The following is a 14,756-nucleotide window of genomic DNA, read 5'->3' as shown; positions in this document are numbered from 1 at the left end:
TAACAGTGACTGACCCTGCCCACTGTGCACGTCGCTTCGCTCTGAGCGCTGCGGATGGATCAGCTCATGTAATCACGACTTTGGGGAGTCTGACAAGTTCCCCTGCTTTTCAGACGAAGAAACGGGGCACTGAGAGCTAAATAGCTTGCCCGGGATTGCACGATGCCTGGGCGCTGGGGCTGGGGTTTGAACGAAGCCACTTGGCTCCCGTGGTAACCGCGAGGTGCTGTGGGCCTAGGGCTTTAGGTCCATTGAGTAGTCTGGGGTCGTGGGATCTGGACTTCCCCAGACCACTGCAGCCTCTTCTAGGGCACGAGCATAGCTTTGGGAGAAAATGCTGTCTGATTCCCACAAGGGTCTGTGTCCCCCAGATGCCTGAGACGTCGCCGATGGCATCGTTAGTGCACACACTGAAAGGCTGTTAATGCAACAGGCTGGGCCACACTGCCTGGCCTGCCAAGGCAGCGGGCTCAGGTGATCCCACACCTCAGTGGTGAGCAGCAGCTCACCGCTGGGGCAGCTCCGCCTCCCCACCCATGGCATCCTTTCCTGGCCCCGGGCCGAGGGGCGGGGCTCATGGTGACCGCAGGGCAGAGGCCTGCCCTTATCTGTGGTCTGTAGGACGCAGGTGCAGCCTGGGTACAGATAGGACCAGCCAGCCAGCTCTCTTGACTCCGCCCAGGAAACTTACCCCTTTTCTCCTGCTCTTAACTGGTGGAGTCCCTGGAAAGCTCCCAGCACTCCCTCAACTCCAGGCTTTGGTATGTGCCCCTCCCCGCTCCCACCCCTGGGCAGCGTTACTCATTGTTCTGGTCAGTTCAGGTACCACTTCCTCCAGGAAGCCTTCCTTGGGCCTTGCCCCTCCAGGGACATTAGGCGGCCCTCAGGTCTTTCAAAGGCCCTCCCTCCCCACTGGCACACTCCTCCCCCACATTGCCGGTGCCTGTTTTCCTGGTGGCCTTGGATTCCTGTGGTGCTGGCACATAACGGAGGCTGAATTGTAGGGTCTCAGAGGTGAAAGGGTCCCCAGAGAGCACTGGGCCCAACCCCTCTCTAACTGGCAGGAGGCCCAGAGAGGCGCTGGGTGTACGTGGGGTCATACGGCGCAGGCCGTGGAGCCAGGAGCCGACTTGGTGTCCGGGACGTGTCCTCGAGTCACACCCCCGCCCCTCGCTTCTGAGCCTGTCTTTCAGAAACATTTATTTCTCTTATTTTCACAAAAATAAATGATTCTTGTAGAAAGTTTAGGAAACAAACAAAAAGAGGACAACATAAACCACTCAGGTATTCATCGTTAACTTTTCTTTTGTATTTAGTACCAGTTTCTGGCCAATGCATGAACATTTTTACCCCGAATGTAATGGTGAATACTGTTTTTACCTGCTTTTTGCCTCAACAGTCAGCATGGTGACCATACATCCGTGTCAGTAAACATCTTCTCTGACCTGTTGTGAAGGGCTGCCGGGACACCACCACACGTTTGCATCACGATTGCCAAGGGCAGTCCCCTGTGTTGGGCACTCTGTGTGGAAGTGCCACCCTTTACTGATACATTGATAAATAGCGCTGGGGGCTGTGTTTCTGTGGGGAAATCTTTATACACGTCTGCAGACACTGCCTCTAGGACAGGGTCCTCAAATGAAGTTCAGGGTCTCTGTGTGCTGTGCCCCTGCCAAACACACCGGGTAGCCTTGGAGCTGGGGGGACTCGGGATGTTTTCACCCCCGGGTCTGAGTCTGAGGTTTGCCTTCCCTCCCTGGCTGCACCGGCCCAGGCCCTCGCACCTTCTGCCCCTGTCCCCATCCCCACCGTCTTGGGCGCTGTCCTGCTAGCTTTCCAAAGCTGCTTAGGCTCATGTTGAAGGGAGACTCGAGCTGAGGTGGGGGGCTGCTCTTTGAGGGCCGGAGTTGGGGCCTGAGGGCTGTGGGTGCACATGTGCGGTCTCTGTGAACTCTGAACTCAAGTTCACTTTGTGAACTCAGGGAGACAGCCCAGGCAGCCTGCCTGTCCACGGTCGGCCAAAGGGGAGGCCGGAACCTGGAGTTCTGGCCACCTAGGTGGACAGAGCCCTAGTAACGGAGATGCCTCCCTGCCCACCAGTCCCTCGGGGTCCCGGTGTGTGGACGGTTTGGCGTGTGCCCTGAGGAAGAGAGGCACCTGCTGCACTGGGGCAGAGAGCGACGGCTGCCGTTTCTTCAGTGTTGCTTGTGCCCGGCCCCTCCCACTAATTCGCTGGGTTCTCCTCTGCGCTGCGGGGTGGCTGTTTTGCAGATGCTGGCACTGATGCTGGAAGGGGCCTTCTAGCACGGCGAGGCCACTGATGCCTCACAGCTCTGGCCTGGCTGCTCTGTGCAAGCCTCAGTCTTCTTATCTGACAGATGGGGCTGCTGGGCCTGTTCAGAGAGAGAAATGGGGGAAAGCACTACGGGTAATTGAGGGGAACGCTCGTGTGAGATTTAGAATTCCACCTCCAGCTTCCAGGTCTGGGAAATGTTTATTGTTCACTTCTTCCTGCTTCTGGAGTGTTCTTGGTCTAGTCTTGGACTCTGATAATTATAGTAAGTAGCAACTGCCATTGTAAACACCAGATGCTGCTGTAAGTGACTTATATGCATCATTGGACCTAATCCCTCAGTCTGTCTTATGAGGTGGGTACTAACATCAGCCCCATTTTTTAAGTAGGCAGACTGATACTCAGAGAGATTAAAGAGCTTGCCCAAATCGCTCAGCCAGGCCGGCCGGTAGCACTCGGACTTAGGCCTGCCTAGGTCAGGCCCTGTGCATCTACCGTCAGTGGACCCCCAGAGCCCACACTCTGACTCTTCCCTTTCTGATTCTTCTCTCTACAGCCTTGGCCCCAGGGGCCCCACCAAGTCAGCGGCATGTGGCACCCCCGGGCCTGGCCAGTGTCCTCCCGCCAGCTGCCCGGCCCCCCCAGGAGGCCCTGACGCCCTGGGGCACTTCTGCTGTGCACAGGACCACGTGGGGGTTTGCCATGGTGACATAAAGGGGCGTGGAGGAAGGAAGGAGCACAACCAGCCTGCGGACGGCGCCCCTGGCTGGGAGGAAGGGCCAGCGGCCCGGTCCTCCACTCCTGCTGCCCACTGAGGGCCTCGCCTGACAAGTGTCTGTGAATTTGTCGGTCAGTGGACCGCTCCGGCATCTCCTCCTGCGGGGGGCCTCGGGGTGGCCGGGGCGGGCCGTGCCGCCGGGGCCGCAGTCTCGAGGACCAGGATGCCCGCCCTGGCACGCTTCCGCAGGCTGTGTCGGCACGTGTCCCCACAGACCGTCCTCTTCCTGCTGTTCGTCTTCTGCCTGTTCAGTGTTTTCGTCTCCGCCTACTACCTATATGGCTGGAAGCGGGGCCTGGAGCCCTCGGCTGACGCCCCCGAGCCCGACTGTGGGGACCCGCCGCCCGTGGCCCCCAGCCGCCTACTGCCGCTCAAGCCCGTGCAGGCGGCCGCCCCTTCCCGCACGGACCCGCTGGTGCTGGTGTTCGTGGAGAGCCTCTACTCCCAGCTGGGCCAGGAGGTGGTGGCCATCCTGGAGTCGAGCCGCTTCAAGTACCGCACGGAGATCGCGCCAGGCAAGGGGGACATGCCCACACTCACTGACAAGGGCCGAGGCCGCTTTGCCCTCATCATCTACGAGAACATCCTCAAGTACGTCAACCTGGACGCCTGGAACCGGGAACTGCTGGACAAGTACTGTGTGGCCTATGGCGTGGGCATCATCGGCTTCTTCAAGGTACGCAGGGGGCAGGGTCCCCAAGCAGTCAAGAGCTCCAGCTAAGCCTGAGGCCCGTCTCCACTCTCATTTACTGAGTGCCTGGCTTTTCCTATCTGTGGAATGGGTGTAGTGGTAGTGCCTGCCTCCCAGGGTTTCTGTGAAGGTTAAATGGGTGAGTATACACGAAGCATTTGCAGCAGACCATGCTGGTGCCTAGTAAGTGCTTTTTAAGGATTAGGTTTCATTAGGGGCACAGGGCAGGGGCATTGGTGGCTGCGGATGCAGCTTGGCCTGTAGCGGGCACGCAGCTGAAGGAGATCCCCGGGGTGGGTGCAAGGTAGGAGAGGATGTGCCTTGCTAGGCCCCCAAAACCTGTCCTGGCAGTCCTCCTGAAGGATGGGGTATGTCGTTCCCATTTTGCAGATGGGCAAACCAAGGCTCAGGAGGGCGAAGTTCTGTGTACATGTCTGTGCAGCCTGTAAGTGGGAGAGCCAGGATTTGAACCCAGACTTAGAGAGTTTGGGCTCCAGATCACAGGACCTTCCCTCTCGTCTGTGGTGGAGCGTGGGATGTATGCACCTCCTGAATCCGAGCCAGTTTGCAGTGGGGGAAAGGGGAGGAAGAAGTCCCGGTGGGCGGGCGAGCTACTCTGGGCTCTGGGGGGCCTCTAGAATGGCTGCCGGATCGGATCCCCTCGGAAAGTGTTGTGGAGACGCTGTCCCTGGGGAGGGGCAGGTTGGGGGCAGCTGCGTGGGGCACCCAGAGGCGCTGGCCAGAGGACTCTGACCTGTCAGATGGAAGCGAGCACTGTTTGGGACTCCAGTTGGGTGTTGGGGAGCATTCGTCTCTCAGTTCAGCAAATATTTACTGAATTTGTTCTGGGCCCCGTGCTAGGTACTGGGGACACAGTTGTGGTCCAAATGTGCCAAGTCCTGCTGTCATGGAGCGGACATTTCACTGCCGCAGATTAGGGTGGGTGACAGTAAACAAATGAATATGCCATGTGGCAGGTGGTGACACCTTCAGAAAGAAACAAAGCAGGGCAGGGGCACGGGGGGGGGGGTGGGTATGGTGCTCGGGACTGTTTTTGATGGAATGGCTGGGAGAGTCGTCCTTGATAAAGTGGCTGCAAGGGGGTGAGGGAAGAGTCGTGTGGCCCTCTGGGCAGCACGGAAGGGGCTGCCACGCTGGAGGGACCTGGTCCCAGAGCCGGGTCTTGCTTGACGTGAGTGCGGAGGGGAGCAGGAGGTGGACCCAAGGGGCCCATGTTCACTGTCGGATGGCCATTCGTGACCGGGCACTTGTGGCTGCCCCTGTGCACGGGCCCTGTGTGGGAGGAGCCCGGTGTATTGGCGGGTTTCCCGCGGCGTGTACTTCCCTGCCTTACTGCAGCAGGGTGCTCTGCTGGTGAAGGTGTTGTGGGCCTGGTCATTGGAGGCCCCCAGGAGTCCTGCAGTGGAGTACCCTGGTGAGGTTTGTTCCCTGGCTGGCTCGGTCACAAAACCCTGCACCTTGCAGGGCACTATCTGGGAAGTACTGACCTGGTTCGTGGGTTTATAGTGGCACAGTGTCAGACTGTCTTCATGGTCTGTTTCTCCTTTTCTCCTGGACTTTGTTTCTGTTCCTGCTGAGAACTTCATTCAGATCGAGTCAGAGCCCCCAGCCTGACAGCTTCAGAATGGCTGGCATTTCTTGAGTGCTCACCCAGAGCCATGCCCCGTCCTGTATGCCTTGCATGAATTAACTCACCAGCCATCCTCCAAGCTAGGTAGATACCATCTTGATCTCAAGAGAGAAGGAAACAGAGGCAAAGAGGGGTGAAGACATGTGCCCATACTCACGTCCAATAGCACCGACCCGGGGTTGGAAGCAGGAGGTGTCTGGCTCTTGAGGCCTTAGTCTTAACCATTGTGCAGTGAGTTCAGGAACCGCAGGTACCATTGATTTAGGAGAATTTGCATTAGAGGGCACATCCGGTGCACAGAGCCCCCAGTCTCTGGGAACCAAGTAATGGGCTAGGGTAACTGGGCACAATTGGTTCAACAGAGCACGTGATCCTGTCTAGCCCCAGTTCCTTGCTCTGCAGGTGAACACGAGGCCCTGGAGGGGTCAGGGACATGCTCAGTCTCATTGTGGAGTCAGTGGCAATTCTAGGTCTTCCTGCTCTTCCTACTCTGTTGCATAAGACCCAACTTGGTTTTAAGCAGAAGCTTGTGACTTTTTTTTTTTACTCTTATGGGCGCCCTCTGGTGGTCAAGCTACTTTTTTGCAGGGGGGGGGCTCTTTCTGCAAGACCTGCTTTGGTCAGCCAAACCCAGGCAGTTTGTGGACCCTGGGGATCTGGAGACTCATTTTCCAGTCCCCACTGGTGTTGGAACAGGGGAGAAATGTCCAGACCCTTGTTTAGATCTTGTTGTCACTTAGAAGCAGAGTGACCTTGGACACTACCCAAGCCATCTGCAAAGTGGGGCCAGTCACAGGTCCTGTCTCACTGGGCTGTGTTGAAGATAAAGCAAGACAGTGGGTAGAAAACACAAGCACTGTGCCTGGTCCCTGGGGCCACTCAGTAAATGGCAGCTGTCTTGCTTTGTCACCTCTGTGTCAGCAAACAGCTGGCAGGGGCGTCTTGTGGCTCTGAGTCCTGAAGGCATGTGGGGTCCTTCAGAGTGGGAGCAGGCCTTCATCAGGAGCCTAGTTCCTGGGTGGACAAGGGCTGCCTGACCTCCTGTTTGCACACTCACTGTGTGCAGGCTCATTGCTTTGCTGCCTTACCATGAGTGATTTGCACAACTACCCTGTGAAACGGCACTTTCTTTCCAGGGGAGGAAGTGAGGCTCACAAAGTTACATGGCTGTCTAGGGTGACACAGCTGTTAAGTCAGAGCCAGGATTTGACAGCCACACTCAGTGCTTCTAATTCGGCTGCAGGTAAGCACTGCAGAGCAAGCTGGCCCGAAGCCTGGGGCGGACACCTGGGTTCCCGAGGTCATCAGCTAGTCCCTGAGTCTGCACCGGGCTTCCCTGTGCCCGGGTGAGGGTTTCCTCCTGCGGCCTGGAGGACCACACGGGAGGATTCAGTGTCTCCTGAGGGCTGCTGAGAGGCACGCAGGTTCCCTTCCCTTGGGGTGAGGCCTGCTGTGGCCGCCGGCCTCTGTGGTGTGAGGCACGCCCCCCTTTCCCTTTCCCAGCCGGCTCCTCTCATTGTCGCCTGGGGCGGACTGTCAGTGACTTGGCTTTTCCTTCTTCAGTGTCTCCCAGCTGGGCAGCCGGCTGAGTTGTCAGCGCCTGGCAGTCAGCTCAGGGTCGGGGCTTTGAAACGGGATCCCCCAGTGCCTGTGGTCCATTGTGACCTCCCAGGCCACAGCAGGTGACGGACAGGACCTAAAATGTCACTGGCCCCCACTGTCTTTGCAGTTCTGTTCAACCAGCGCTGGCCTAGGGTTCGTGGGGAGCCTGGGGCTGGGTGAGGTGGCCTCTCTGGGTGGGGTGCTCTGCACCGAGGCCAGCTGGGGACAGCATGGGGAGTTGGTAGGTACTGCACACACTGGTAACATCAAATGTAGCTCCTTATCACAGCTTACAAGGCCAGGGACCTGCAGAGCCTTTGTGGGAATTAGAAAAAGGCACCTTTCTGGGCAGATGCGACTGCCCCTTGGGGTACAGCCAGGTGCCCTTGTGCAGTGCTCACAAGGCCAGCATTGGGGCAGCCCTGCTCACCACCCCGCCTCCTTCTCTGGCCTGGTTTGCTGCCCTTTGTCCACTGTTGCTTTGCCACACCCCACTCATTCTCCACACACCAGCCAGATGGGCCTTTAAAATGCAAATTGAACCTGTCATCTCTTTGAGGGAGTCTTTGATGGCTCCTGCTGCCACTTGCAGCCTTCAGGGCCCTGCAGGTCTGGCCCCAGCTGACCTTTCTTTCTGCCTCACCCTCTCTCCCTCGTGATCACTCAGTGTTGGCCTCTTGCTACTGCTCCTTGGCTGTGCTGAGCCCTCTCCTGCCTCTGGGCCTTAGCACTTGCTGTTCTTTGAACTTGGCCTCGACCTCTCCCCTAGTGGATGTTTACTCATTCTTCCAGTCCCACTCTGCAGGAAAGTCCCCGTGTCCAGGAGGCCTTTCTGCAGCCTGTCGACTGTGGCCAGTTATCTGCTGCCCCAGAGCTGTGGGCCTCCTCTGTGCAGCCTGAGCCTCGTTGACCTTTCGTGTTTATCTCTGCGGTTTTGATTGTTGTCTTCCTCTCTTGCTCAACTTTAAGGTTCATGAGGGCAAGGACCCCATCTGTTTTTTTCTCGCTGTGTCCTTGACACGGAACAGTGTCCAGCACGGTGACAAGTTGTGGAGCGAACAAATGAAACCTGCACTGAACAGCGGTTGCGTGCCAGGCGCTGGAGAGCCATGTGTTCCTCTTTCATTCTGTTTAAAAAGTCAGTTGCTCATCAAATAGGTGTTTGCTTCCTCTGGGTGTCAAGCCTTTGCTGGACACCGGGGACCCAGAGGTAGAAATGACATAGCCTCTGCCCTCAAGATGGCACAGGCTGGTGAGAGAGACCCTGAATAGGAATGCATCAGCCCAGGTAAAAGTTGCTGTAGTCGAGGCTTTAATGTGGTCCCAGGGAGGCCAGTGCAGGGAAGAGGGTATATGCATGGGGTTTCGGAGGATGAGCAGGAGTTTGCCAGGCCAGGAAGACAGAATGGAACTGGTGCAGGGACAAGGACAAGTTGTACCATATCCAGAGGCAGGTGGCTGAGAGGCTGGGAGCCCAGGGAAGAGGAGAAGTATGGTCCGGGACTACTGTCTGCAGGTCCCCAGGGAGCTGGGCAGCAGCAGACAGACCCTGTGAGGGGGTGGCCTTGGAAGTGCTAGGGGCCCAAGGGGGTTGGGGGTGCTGCAGGATGGAACGTCACTGTTTACACACCCCCAGTAGATACCTCCTCTCTGATCTCGTCTCCTGGCATCCTGTCAGGTTTCTCCTGAAGAAAGTTTTGTGTGCAAAAGCAGTTTGGGAACCCCAGGAAGTGGAGTCTGGCGGCCTGGTGTGTGGGCTGCGGAACTAGACACCCGGTGGCAAACCATGGCTCCTCCTGACAGCTGTGTGGCTGAAGCCCACGCTCCCCACGAAGCCTCAGCTTCCTCACCGGCGAAGTGGGGTCGCAAAGGCACCTTCCTCCTGGGCTGATGTGGGGGCTGAATGAGCAGTCAGTGCTGGCCCAGTCCTAAGCACTCCGCCAGCAGTCCACTCCTCCTCCTCCACTGCCCCTTGAGGTATCTACCGAGTTCTCAGCCACATTTTACAGCAGAGGGAGCTGAGGCACAGAAAGGTCACCCAGCTTCCCTGGGGCCAGGTGGTTGGGTCCATGCTGTCAGCTGCTGGGCCTCTCTCTTCGTGGCTTTGGGCAAGTTACCTAGCCTCTCTGGGCCCCATTCTCCGCATCTGTAAAGTGGGGATGATAGCGATGCCTCCATCACAGGGGTCACTGAGCATCACCAGCACCTCTGCCTGTAGAGTGCTCAAACCGGGCCTGACTTTGGTGAGGATGGTATGTGTGTTCGCTAGTACATTGTCAGCCAGGTGGAGCTGGGTTTGCAGGGCTAGAGATGCGCAAGCCTGCTGTGAGGGTTCACCAACACTGTTGACTTCCCGCACACCTGAGATGCTGTGGTCCCTGGGGTTCCGGGTCTGACAGCTGCTCTCTTCTCCCTGCCTCACCCCGACTGCAGGCCAATGAGAACAGCCTGCTGAGTGCGCAGCTCAAAGGCTTCCCCCTGTTCCTGCACTCGAACCTGGGCCTGAAGGACTGCAGCATCAACCCCCGGTCCCCACTGCTCTACGTGACTCGGCCCAGCGAGGTGGAGAAGGGCGTGCTGCCCGGCGAGGACTGGACTGTGTTCCAGTCCAACCACTCCACCTACGAGCCGGTGCTGCTGGCCAAGACACGCTCGTCCGAGTCCATCCCGCACCTGGGCGCGGATGCCGGCCTGCACGCCGCGCTGCACGCCACCGTGGTCCAGGACCTGGGCCTGCACGATGGCATCCAGCGCGTGCTCTTCGGCAACAACCTCAACTTCTGGCTGCACAAGCTTGTCTTTGTGGACGCCGTGGCCTTCCTCACGGGCAAGCGCCTCTCGCTGCCTTTGGACCGCTACATCCTGGTGGACATCGATGACATCTTCGTGGGCAAGGAGGGCACTCGCATGAAGGTGGAGGACGTGAAGGTAGGGCCCGCGTGCCAGACGGGGACATGCGGGCGTCAGGAATTCGCTGCCTGCATGTCCCCTGTGCTGTTAGTCCCCCTCCCTTGGCCAGGGGGGTTTGTTAATTGCCTTACTCAAAGCCAGGGCCATTTAACACTACACTGAAGTCTCAACTCTGAAGACTCAACTCAATTTTGCGTCTGGAGCGTGGAACTCAAGAAAGAACGTGTCTGTGGAGGGAGGGACCCAGTCGCCGGGGCAGGCATGGTTTAATCCAGGCATGGTTTTTTCTTAAACATTTTTTGAGAGGTTTATGTATTTATTTTTGGAGAGAGGGGAAGGGAGGGAGAAAGAGAAACACGCGGATTGGTTGTCTCTTGCGTGCTATGAACCGGGGGCCTGGCCTGCAACCCAGGCATGTGCCCTGACTGGGAATCAAACCAGCAACCTTTCAGTTCATAGGCTGATACTCAATCCACTGAGCCACACCAGCCAGGGCTGATTTTTTAAAAAATGTTTTATTTATTTATCTTTAGAGGGGAAGGGAAGGAGAGAGGGAGAGAAATATCAATGTATGGTTGCCTCTCGTGCATCCCCTGCTGGGAACTGGCCTGCAACCCAGGCATGTGCCCTGACTGGGAATTGAACTGTGATCGTCTGGTTTGTAGGCCCGCGCTCAATCCACTGAGCTATACCAGGCAGGGCTGATTTTTAACTCCCAAAAATGTTTGTGCCAGTACCAGAATTACTGAACTCTTAGAACTAGAGCTTGAATCTCACAGAAGGCATATTTTAACTGAGGTCTGTATAGATAGTGGAATGCATATGTTTAATTCAAAATGTGTTTACCAAACTAACAAAGTTTGACACGCAGCTCAGAACTGAACAGAAGCCTGCACATTGAGACCATTAAGTCATCCTTAAAATACAAGTTTCGTGTACTCACTGTTTTACTCACTCACGGTTATTAACAAAGGAAAGGCCCTCGCGTGTGTGAGTGGGGAAGGCAGACCCCATTGCCGTAAATGGAGGGCAGCGTGACAGTCGAACGGTTGCTCCAGTGACAACACAGTGGGCGGACTATGCAGAGACACCCCTGCCTCTGACTGCCTGTCCGCTCTTCTCCCACATTAGCGAGTGTCAGAGGCGAGTTAGCAGCAGACCGAGACTTCTGTTTGATGTTAGCAGGAGGACTGGAAAAGAGATGTCCAGGAGGAATGCTTTTCTCCCCGAGTAACTCAGATCACCTGTGCCGACTCATCCTTCTGAAGTCACTGCTGGGGGTTGGAAGGAAGGCTGGGGTGGGGCTGGGGTGCCACTGTCCCGCCTGGTCAAGAGTGAGTGCTCTTCTGCTCTTCCTCGCACCTCCCTAGGAGAAGGGCGGAGCAGGCGGTGTGGGATGGTGTTGGAGAGTAGGCACTGTTTTGGGAATCGGGAATCAAGTTTCAGTTTGACCCTCACTTGGGTGACTTGGGTATGTCCCTTCCCATCTCCGAGTCTCAACTATAAAGTAAGAAGGCAAGGTGGCTGGGAGGTTTTCGGGGTATTTTCTGACACCCTAGGCTCTCCCAGAGGTGCTGGGTGAGGTTTGAGGGGTGTGTGAGACAGCTGGGCCCTGAGCCCTCCCGGCTGCACTCCCCCCAGACAGGGCAGCATTGCCTCGATCTGCTCCACAAACCCTGCTTCCTCCTGAGATCTCACTGGGGGTCATCTGGTGGCCCAAGCTTGCTGGCTCCTGCTGTAACCTAGGTCTTTGCTGCCTGTCAGGGTTGGCCCCCATGAGGAAGGTAGGCTCCAGGCTCACCGTGTCCCCAGGAACCCTGGGGGTACCCTGCTGAGTTCCCACTTTCCGCATTTTTGGAGTGGGAGGACAGCCAGCAGTTTGGAGTTCTGTAAAAGAGTACCACCAGGAGTGGCCCTCCGCCATACACTTAGCTCAGCACACACCGCAAAGCGCCTCGCCAGCCAGGGTCCCGTTTGCCTTAAATGTCCTCGTGAGTCAAAAAGGACAGAGTTGTTTTACTTTTTTTTGTTTAATCCCGAGCACAGGCTGCGACTGAGCCGCTCTTTCAGAGGCACGAATGTTGCCTCAGGAAGGGGTACAGTGCTGGCTGTGCGGTGCAGTTCAAACAAGGCACCAGCAGCGGTGTGTGCAGGGCAGGCCGGGCGGTGCCCGCTCCACAGCCCTGGGTGCGCTGCCTCTCCGGCTCCTCGCAGCAGCCCCCTGAGGTGCCCACTGTTTAAGCTTCATTTCACAGAGCAGGACACTGAGGCTCAGAGGGCTGCGGTGACCTGCCCAAGGCCACCCAGCTGGAGCGTGGGTGTCATCAGGCAGTCTGTGGCCCCAGCAGGGCCAGGACGTTGGCTCTGCAGACTGTTCGGACAGCAGGCTCTTGCAGAGCTCTTAGCAGCCTCTGTGTCATGCGAGGACGTTTTTGAGCCTTGACCCCAGAATCCAATCGTACATTTGTTTCAGAAATGTCAGCAACCCTTCATTGACTTGCAGAGCACTGGGCGTGCCCTGCGCAGGGACATGGCATTGCTGGGTGTCCAGTATATCTTTGGAGAGGCTGTGGCCCTTTGACATCAGCCTTGGTTTCACCTATGAGCAGAAATCCTCTGCATTTGACAGGTGGAGATAAGGGGCTTGCAGGGGCAGTGACCACAGGCAGACCTGTGATGCCGCCACTTTTTATCATTGACCAAACGTCAGGCAGTTTAACGTGCAACCTCTTATTATATTCTTCCAAGAGCTCCATAAGGGAGATGCTATTGTCCCCACTTTACTGTTGGGAAAACTGACACCTTCTCAAGGATGCACAGCAGGGCCAGGCTGGAGTCTAGGACTCATCGTGCCAGAATCCCAGTGCAGGTGGCCACGAGGGACTGGCGTCATGGGTGTGGGGCCCGTGCGCCCACTCAGGGCCCCACGTTCCAAAGGACCGGACCAGGTGTGAGACTCCGCTGTCACTCGCCTCTGAGCGAGAGTCCCTCGTTTTCGTTTTTCACAGGGCCCTGCAGACTTCAGCCGGTCTGCAGCAACACAGCGCATCCAGGCCCTTGGGGGGGGGCAGGGCTCCCGGCTTTCCCCTCACCCCCTTCTTTTTCCTCTGCCCATCTTAGGCACTGTTTGATACACAGAATGAACTACGCACACACATCCCAAACTTCACCTTCAACCTGGGCTACTCAGGGAAATTCTTCCACACAGGTAAGTGGGTCTGCCTGTGTCCCCACTAGCAACTTCCTGTGGCCTTCAGGTCCAGACAGACCCTCAGAGCACTGCAGGTGATGTGATGGGCCACCTTGGTGGTGCATTTGATCCCTGTTCCCCACTCTCCTACCCAGCAACCAACAGCTCCCGGAACAGTCGCAGCCCCAGGCAGTGGCCCTGTGGGGACAGCAGCAGCTGAGTCTCCCAGCCTGCAGGCTGCGGTGTCCTGGGGAAGCGTTTTCTCCCGCTTGTCACCCCTTCACCCCCACCTCTTAAAATGACTTGTACTACTTCTGCTTAAAAATGTGATTGAATGTTAAGAAATTACAGAAATGTATAGCATAGAAAGTGAAAATGTCCTATAATTATACCCGCCCTGTCACGAGTTGTTTTCAAGTCCTCGGGCCTGAGGTGGAGGGCTGCGGGCGGCCTGGTCCGTGCCTCCTCTCCTCTTTTGGGTTCCTCCGAGCCCCTCGGGTTCCCCACACGCCGACCCAAGGGACACACCGAGCGTCTCCACAGTGAGCGGCTCCTCTCGCCGCCACAAGGACGGCCTGTCTTGAGTCCCAGGCCGGTCCCCGCTAGTCCGCAGTTCTGGGGGCAAGTGCACAGTACAGCCCGAGCCACATAAGAGTGACACTGGGTTGTCCCTCCACATTCTGGATATTCTCACCCTTAGAAGCGTATTGGAGATGGTTGCAGGGATGTGCATGATGGAATTAAACATTATGTGTATATTTGTGCAAAGAGCTCCAACAGATCAGTAAGTAAAAGATGAATGACCCGATAAGAAAATAGGAATAGGACTGGAACAGGTGTGTCAGAGCTGGAAGAAACTTTGGGACCATTGCCTCTGAAGCCTGCATTGCACAGAGAAGGTCTTGGCCAAGGTCCCGAGTGCATCAAAGTCACGCCCTAGAATGAAATCTAGGGCCCTGGACTAGGGCTCTGTTTGCTCCTATGCTGCAGCCCCGGCAGCTGTTCCAAGCTCTTGGTGGGAGTGTGGGGGTAGGGTGTCACCATGCCACCCCCTGCCCCATTCCTGCACACCAGCCCAGGTTGGAGGACCCTGTGGGAGGTGGGCCAGGCGGGCTGAGCCGCCTGTGCTTGGGCTGTAGGTACTGATGCTGAAGACGCTGGGGATGACCTGTTGCTGTCCTACGTGAAGGAGTTCTGGTGGTTCCCCCACATGTGGAGCCACATGCAGCCCCACCTTTTCCACAACCAGTCTGTGCTGGCTGAGCAGATGGCCCTGAACAAGAAGTTCGCTGTCGTGAGTAAGATTCCCTACGGGCCAGAGCCGGGTGGGCTAGGGGCTGGGCTGGGGCCCGACAGCGGGCCCCCAGCTGCTTTCACAGTTTGGTCTGATGGCTGTGTGAGCAGCCACTGTCTCACAGAAGCCTCACAGACGCTCCAGGAGGCGGGTGTCCACAGCCTCACTTTTAGACAAGAAACTGAAGCTCAGGGAGGCCACACCAGCTAATGAGAGCCCAGCCAGGACTCAACCCCAGCCTGTTTGTCTGCTGAGCCCACGCTCTTCTGCTCAGGCTAGAATGGGAGCTCCGGAAAGCTGGAGGAAGCACTCCAGCAGGAGGGAGTGAGGCCCAGTGCGGGCAGAGC

At 57.1% G+C, this 14,756-nt stretch overlaps 1 protein-coding gene across 8 annotated transcripts in view; it reads left to right on the top strand.

The window, feature by feature from the left end:
* NDST1 (N-deacetylase and N-sulfotransferase 1) overlaps positions 1 to 14,756 on the top strand; it is a 58,649-nt gene that overhangs the window by 25,479 nt on the left and 18,414 nt on the right. For 7 of the 8 annotated variants that reach the window (XM_037161923.2, XM_037161924.2, XM_037161920.2 and 4 more), the window contains 4 exons: positions 2,850 to 3,747; positions 9,449 to 9,943; positions 13,046 to 13,133; positions 14,255 to 14,409. In XM_037161923.2, the coding sequence (XP_037017818.1) occupies positions 3,235 to 3,747; positions 9,449 to 9,943; positions 13,046 to 13,133; positions 14,255 to 14,409 (1,251 nt within the window). In that variant the 5' untranslated portion in view covers positions 2,850 to 3,234. Of the gene's footprint in view, positions 1 to 664; positions 762 to 2,849; positions 3,748 to 9,448; positions 9,944 to 13,045; positions 13,134 to 14,254; positions 14,410 to 14,756 lie in introns of those variants that run through there. The other variant, XM_037161926.2, reaches the window with a different exon arrangement.

Source organism: Artibeus jamaicensis, unplaced genomic scaffold (genome assembly GCF_021234435.1).
Source record: "Artibeus jamaicensis isolate MK-2021 breed Jamaican fruit bat unplaced genomic scaffold, CSHL_Jam_final contig_432, whole genome shotgun sequence".
Lineage (NCBI taxonomy): Eukaryota > Metazoa > Chordata > Mammalia > Chiroptera > Phyllostomidae > Artibeus > Artibeus jamaicensis.
The sequence above is the reverse complement of the archived record's forward strand: the minus strand, read 5'-3'. Positions and strand labels throughout refer to the sequence as shown.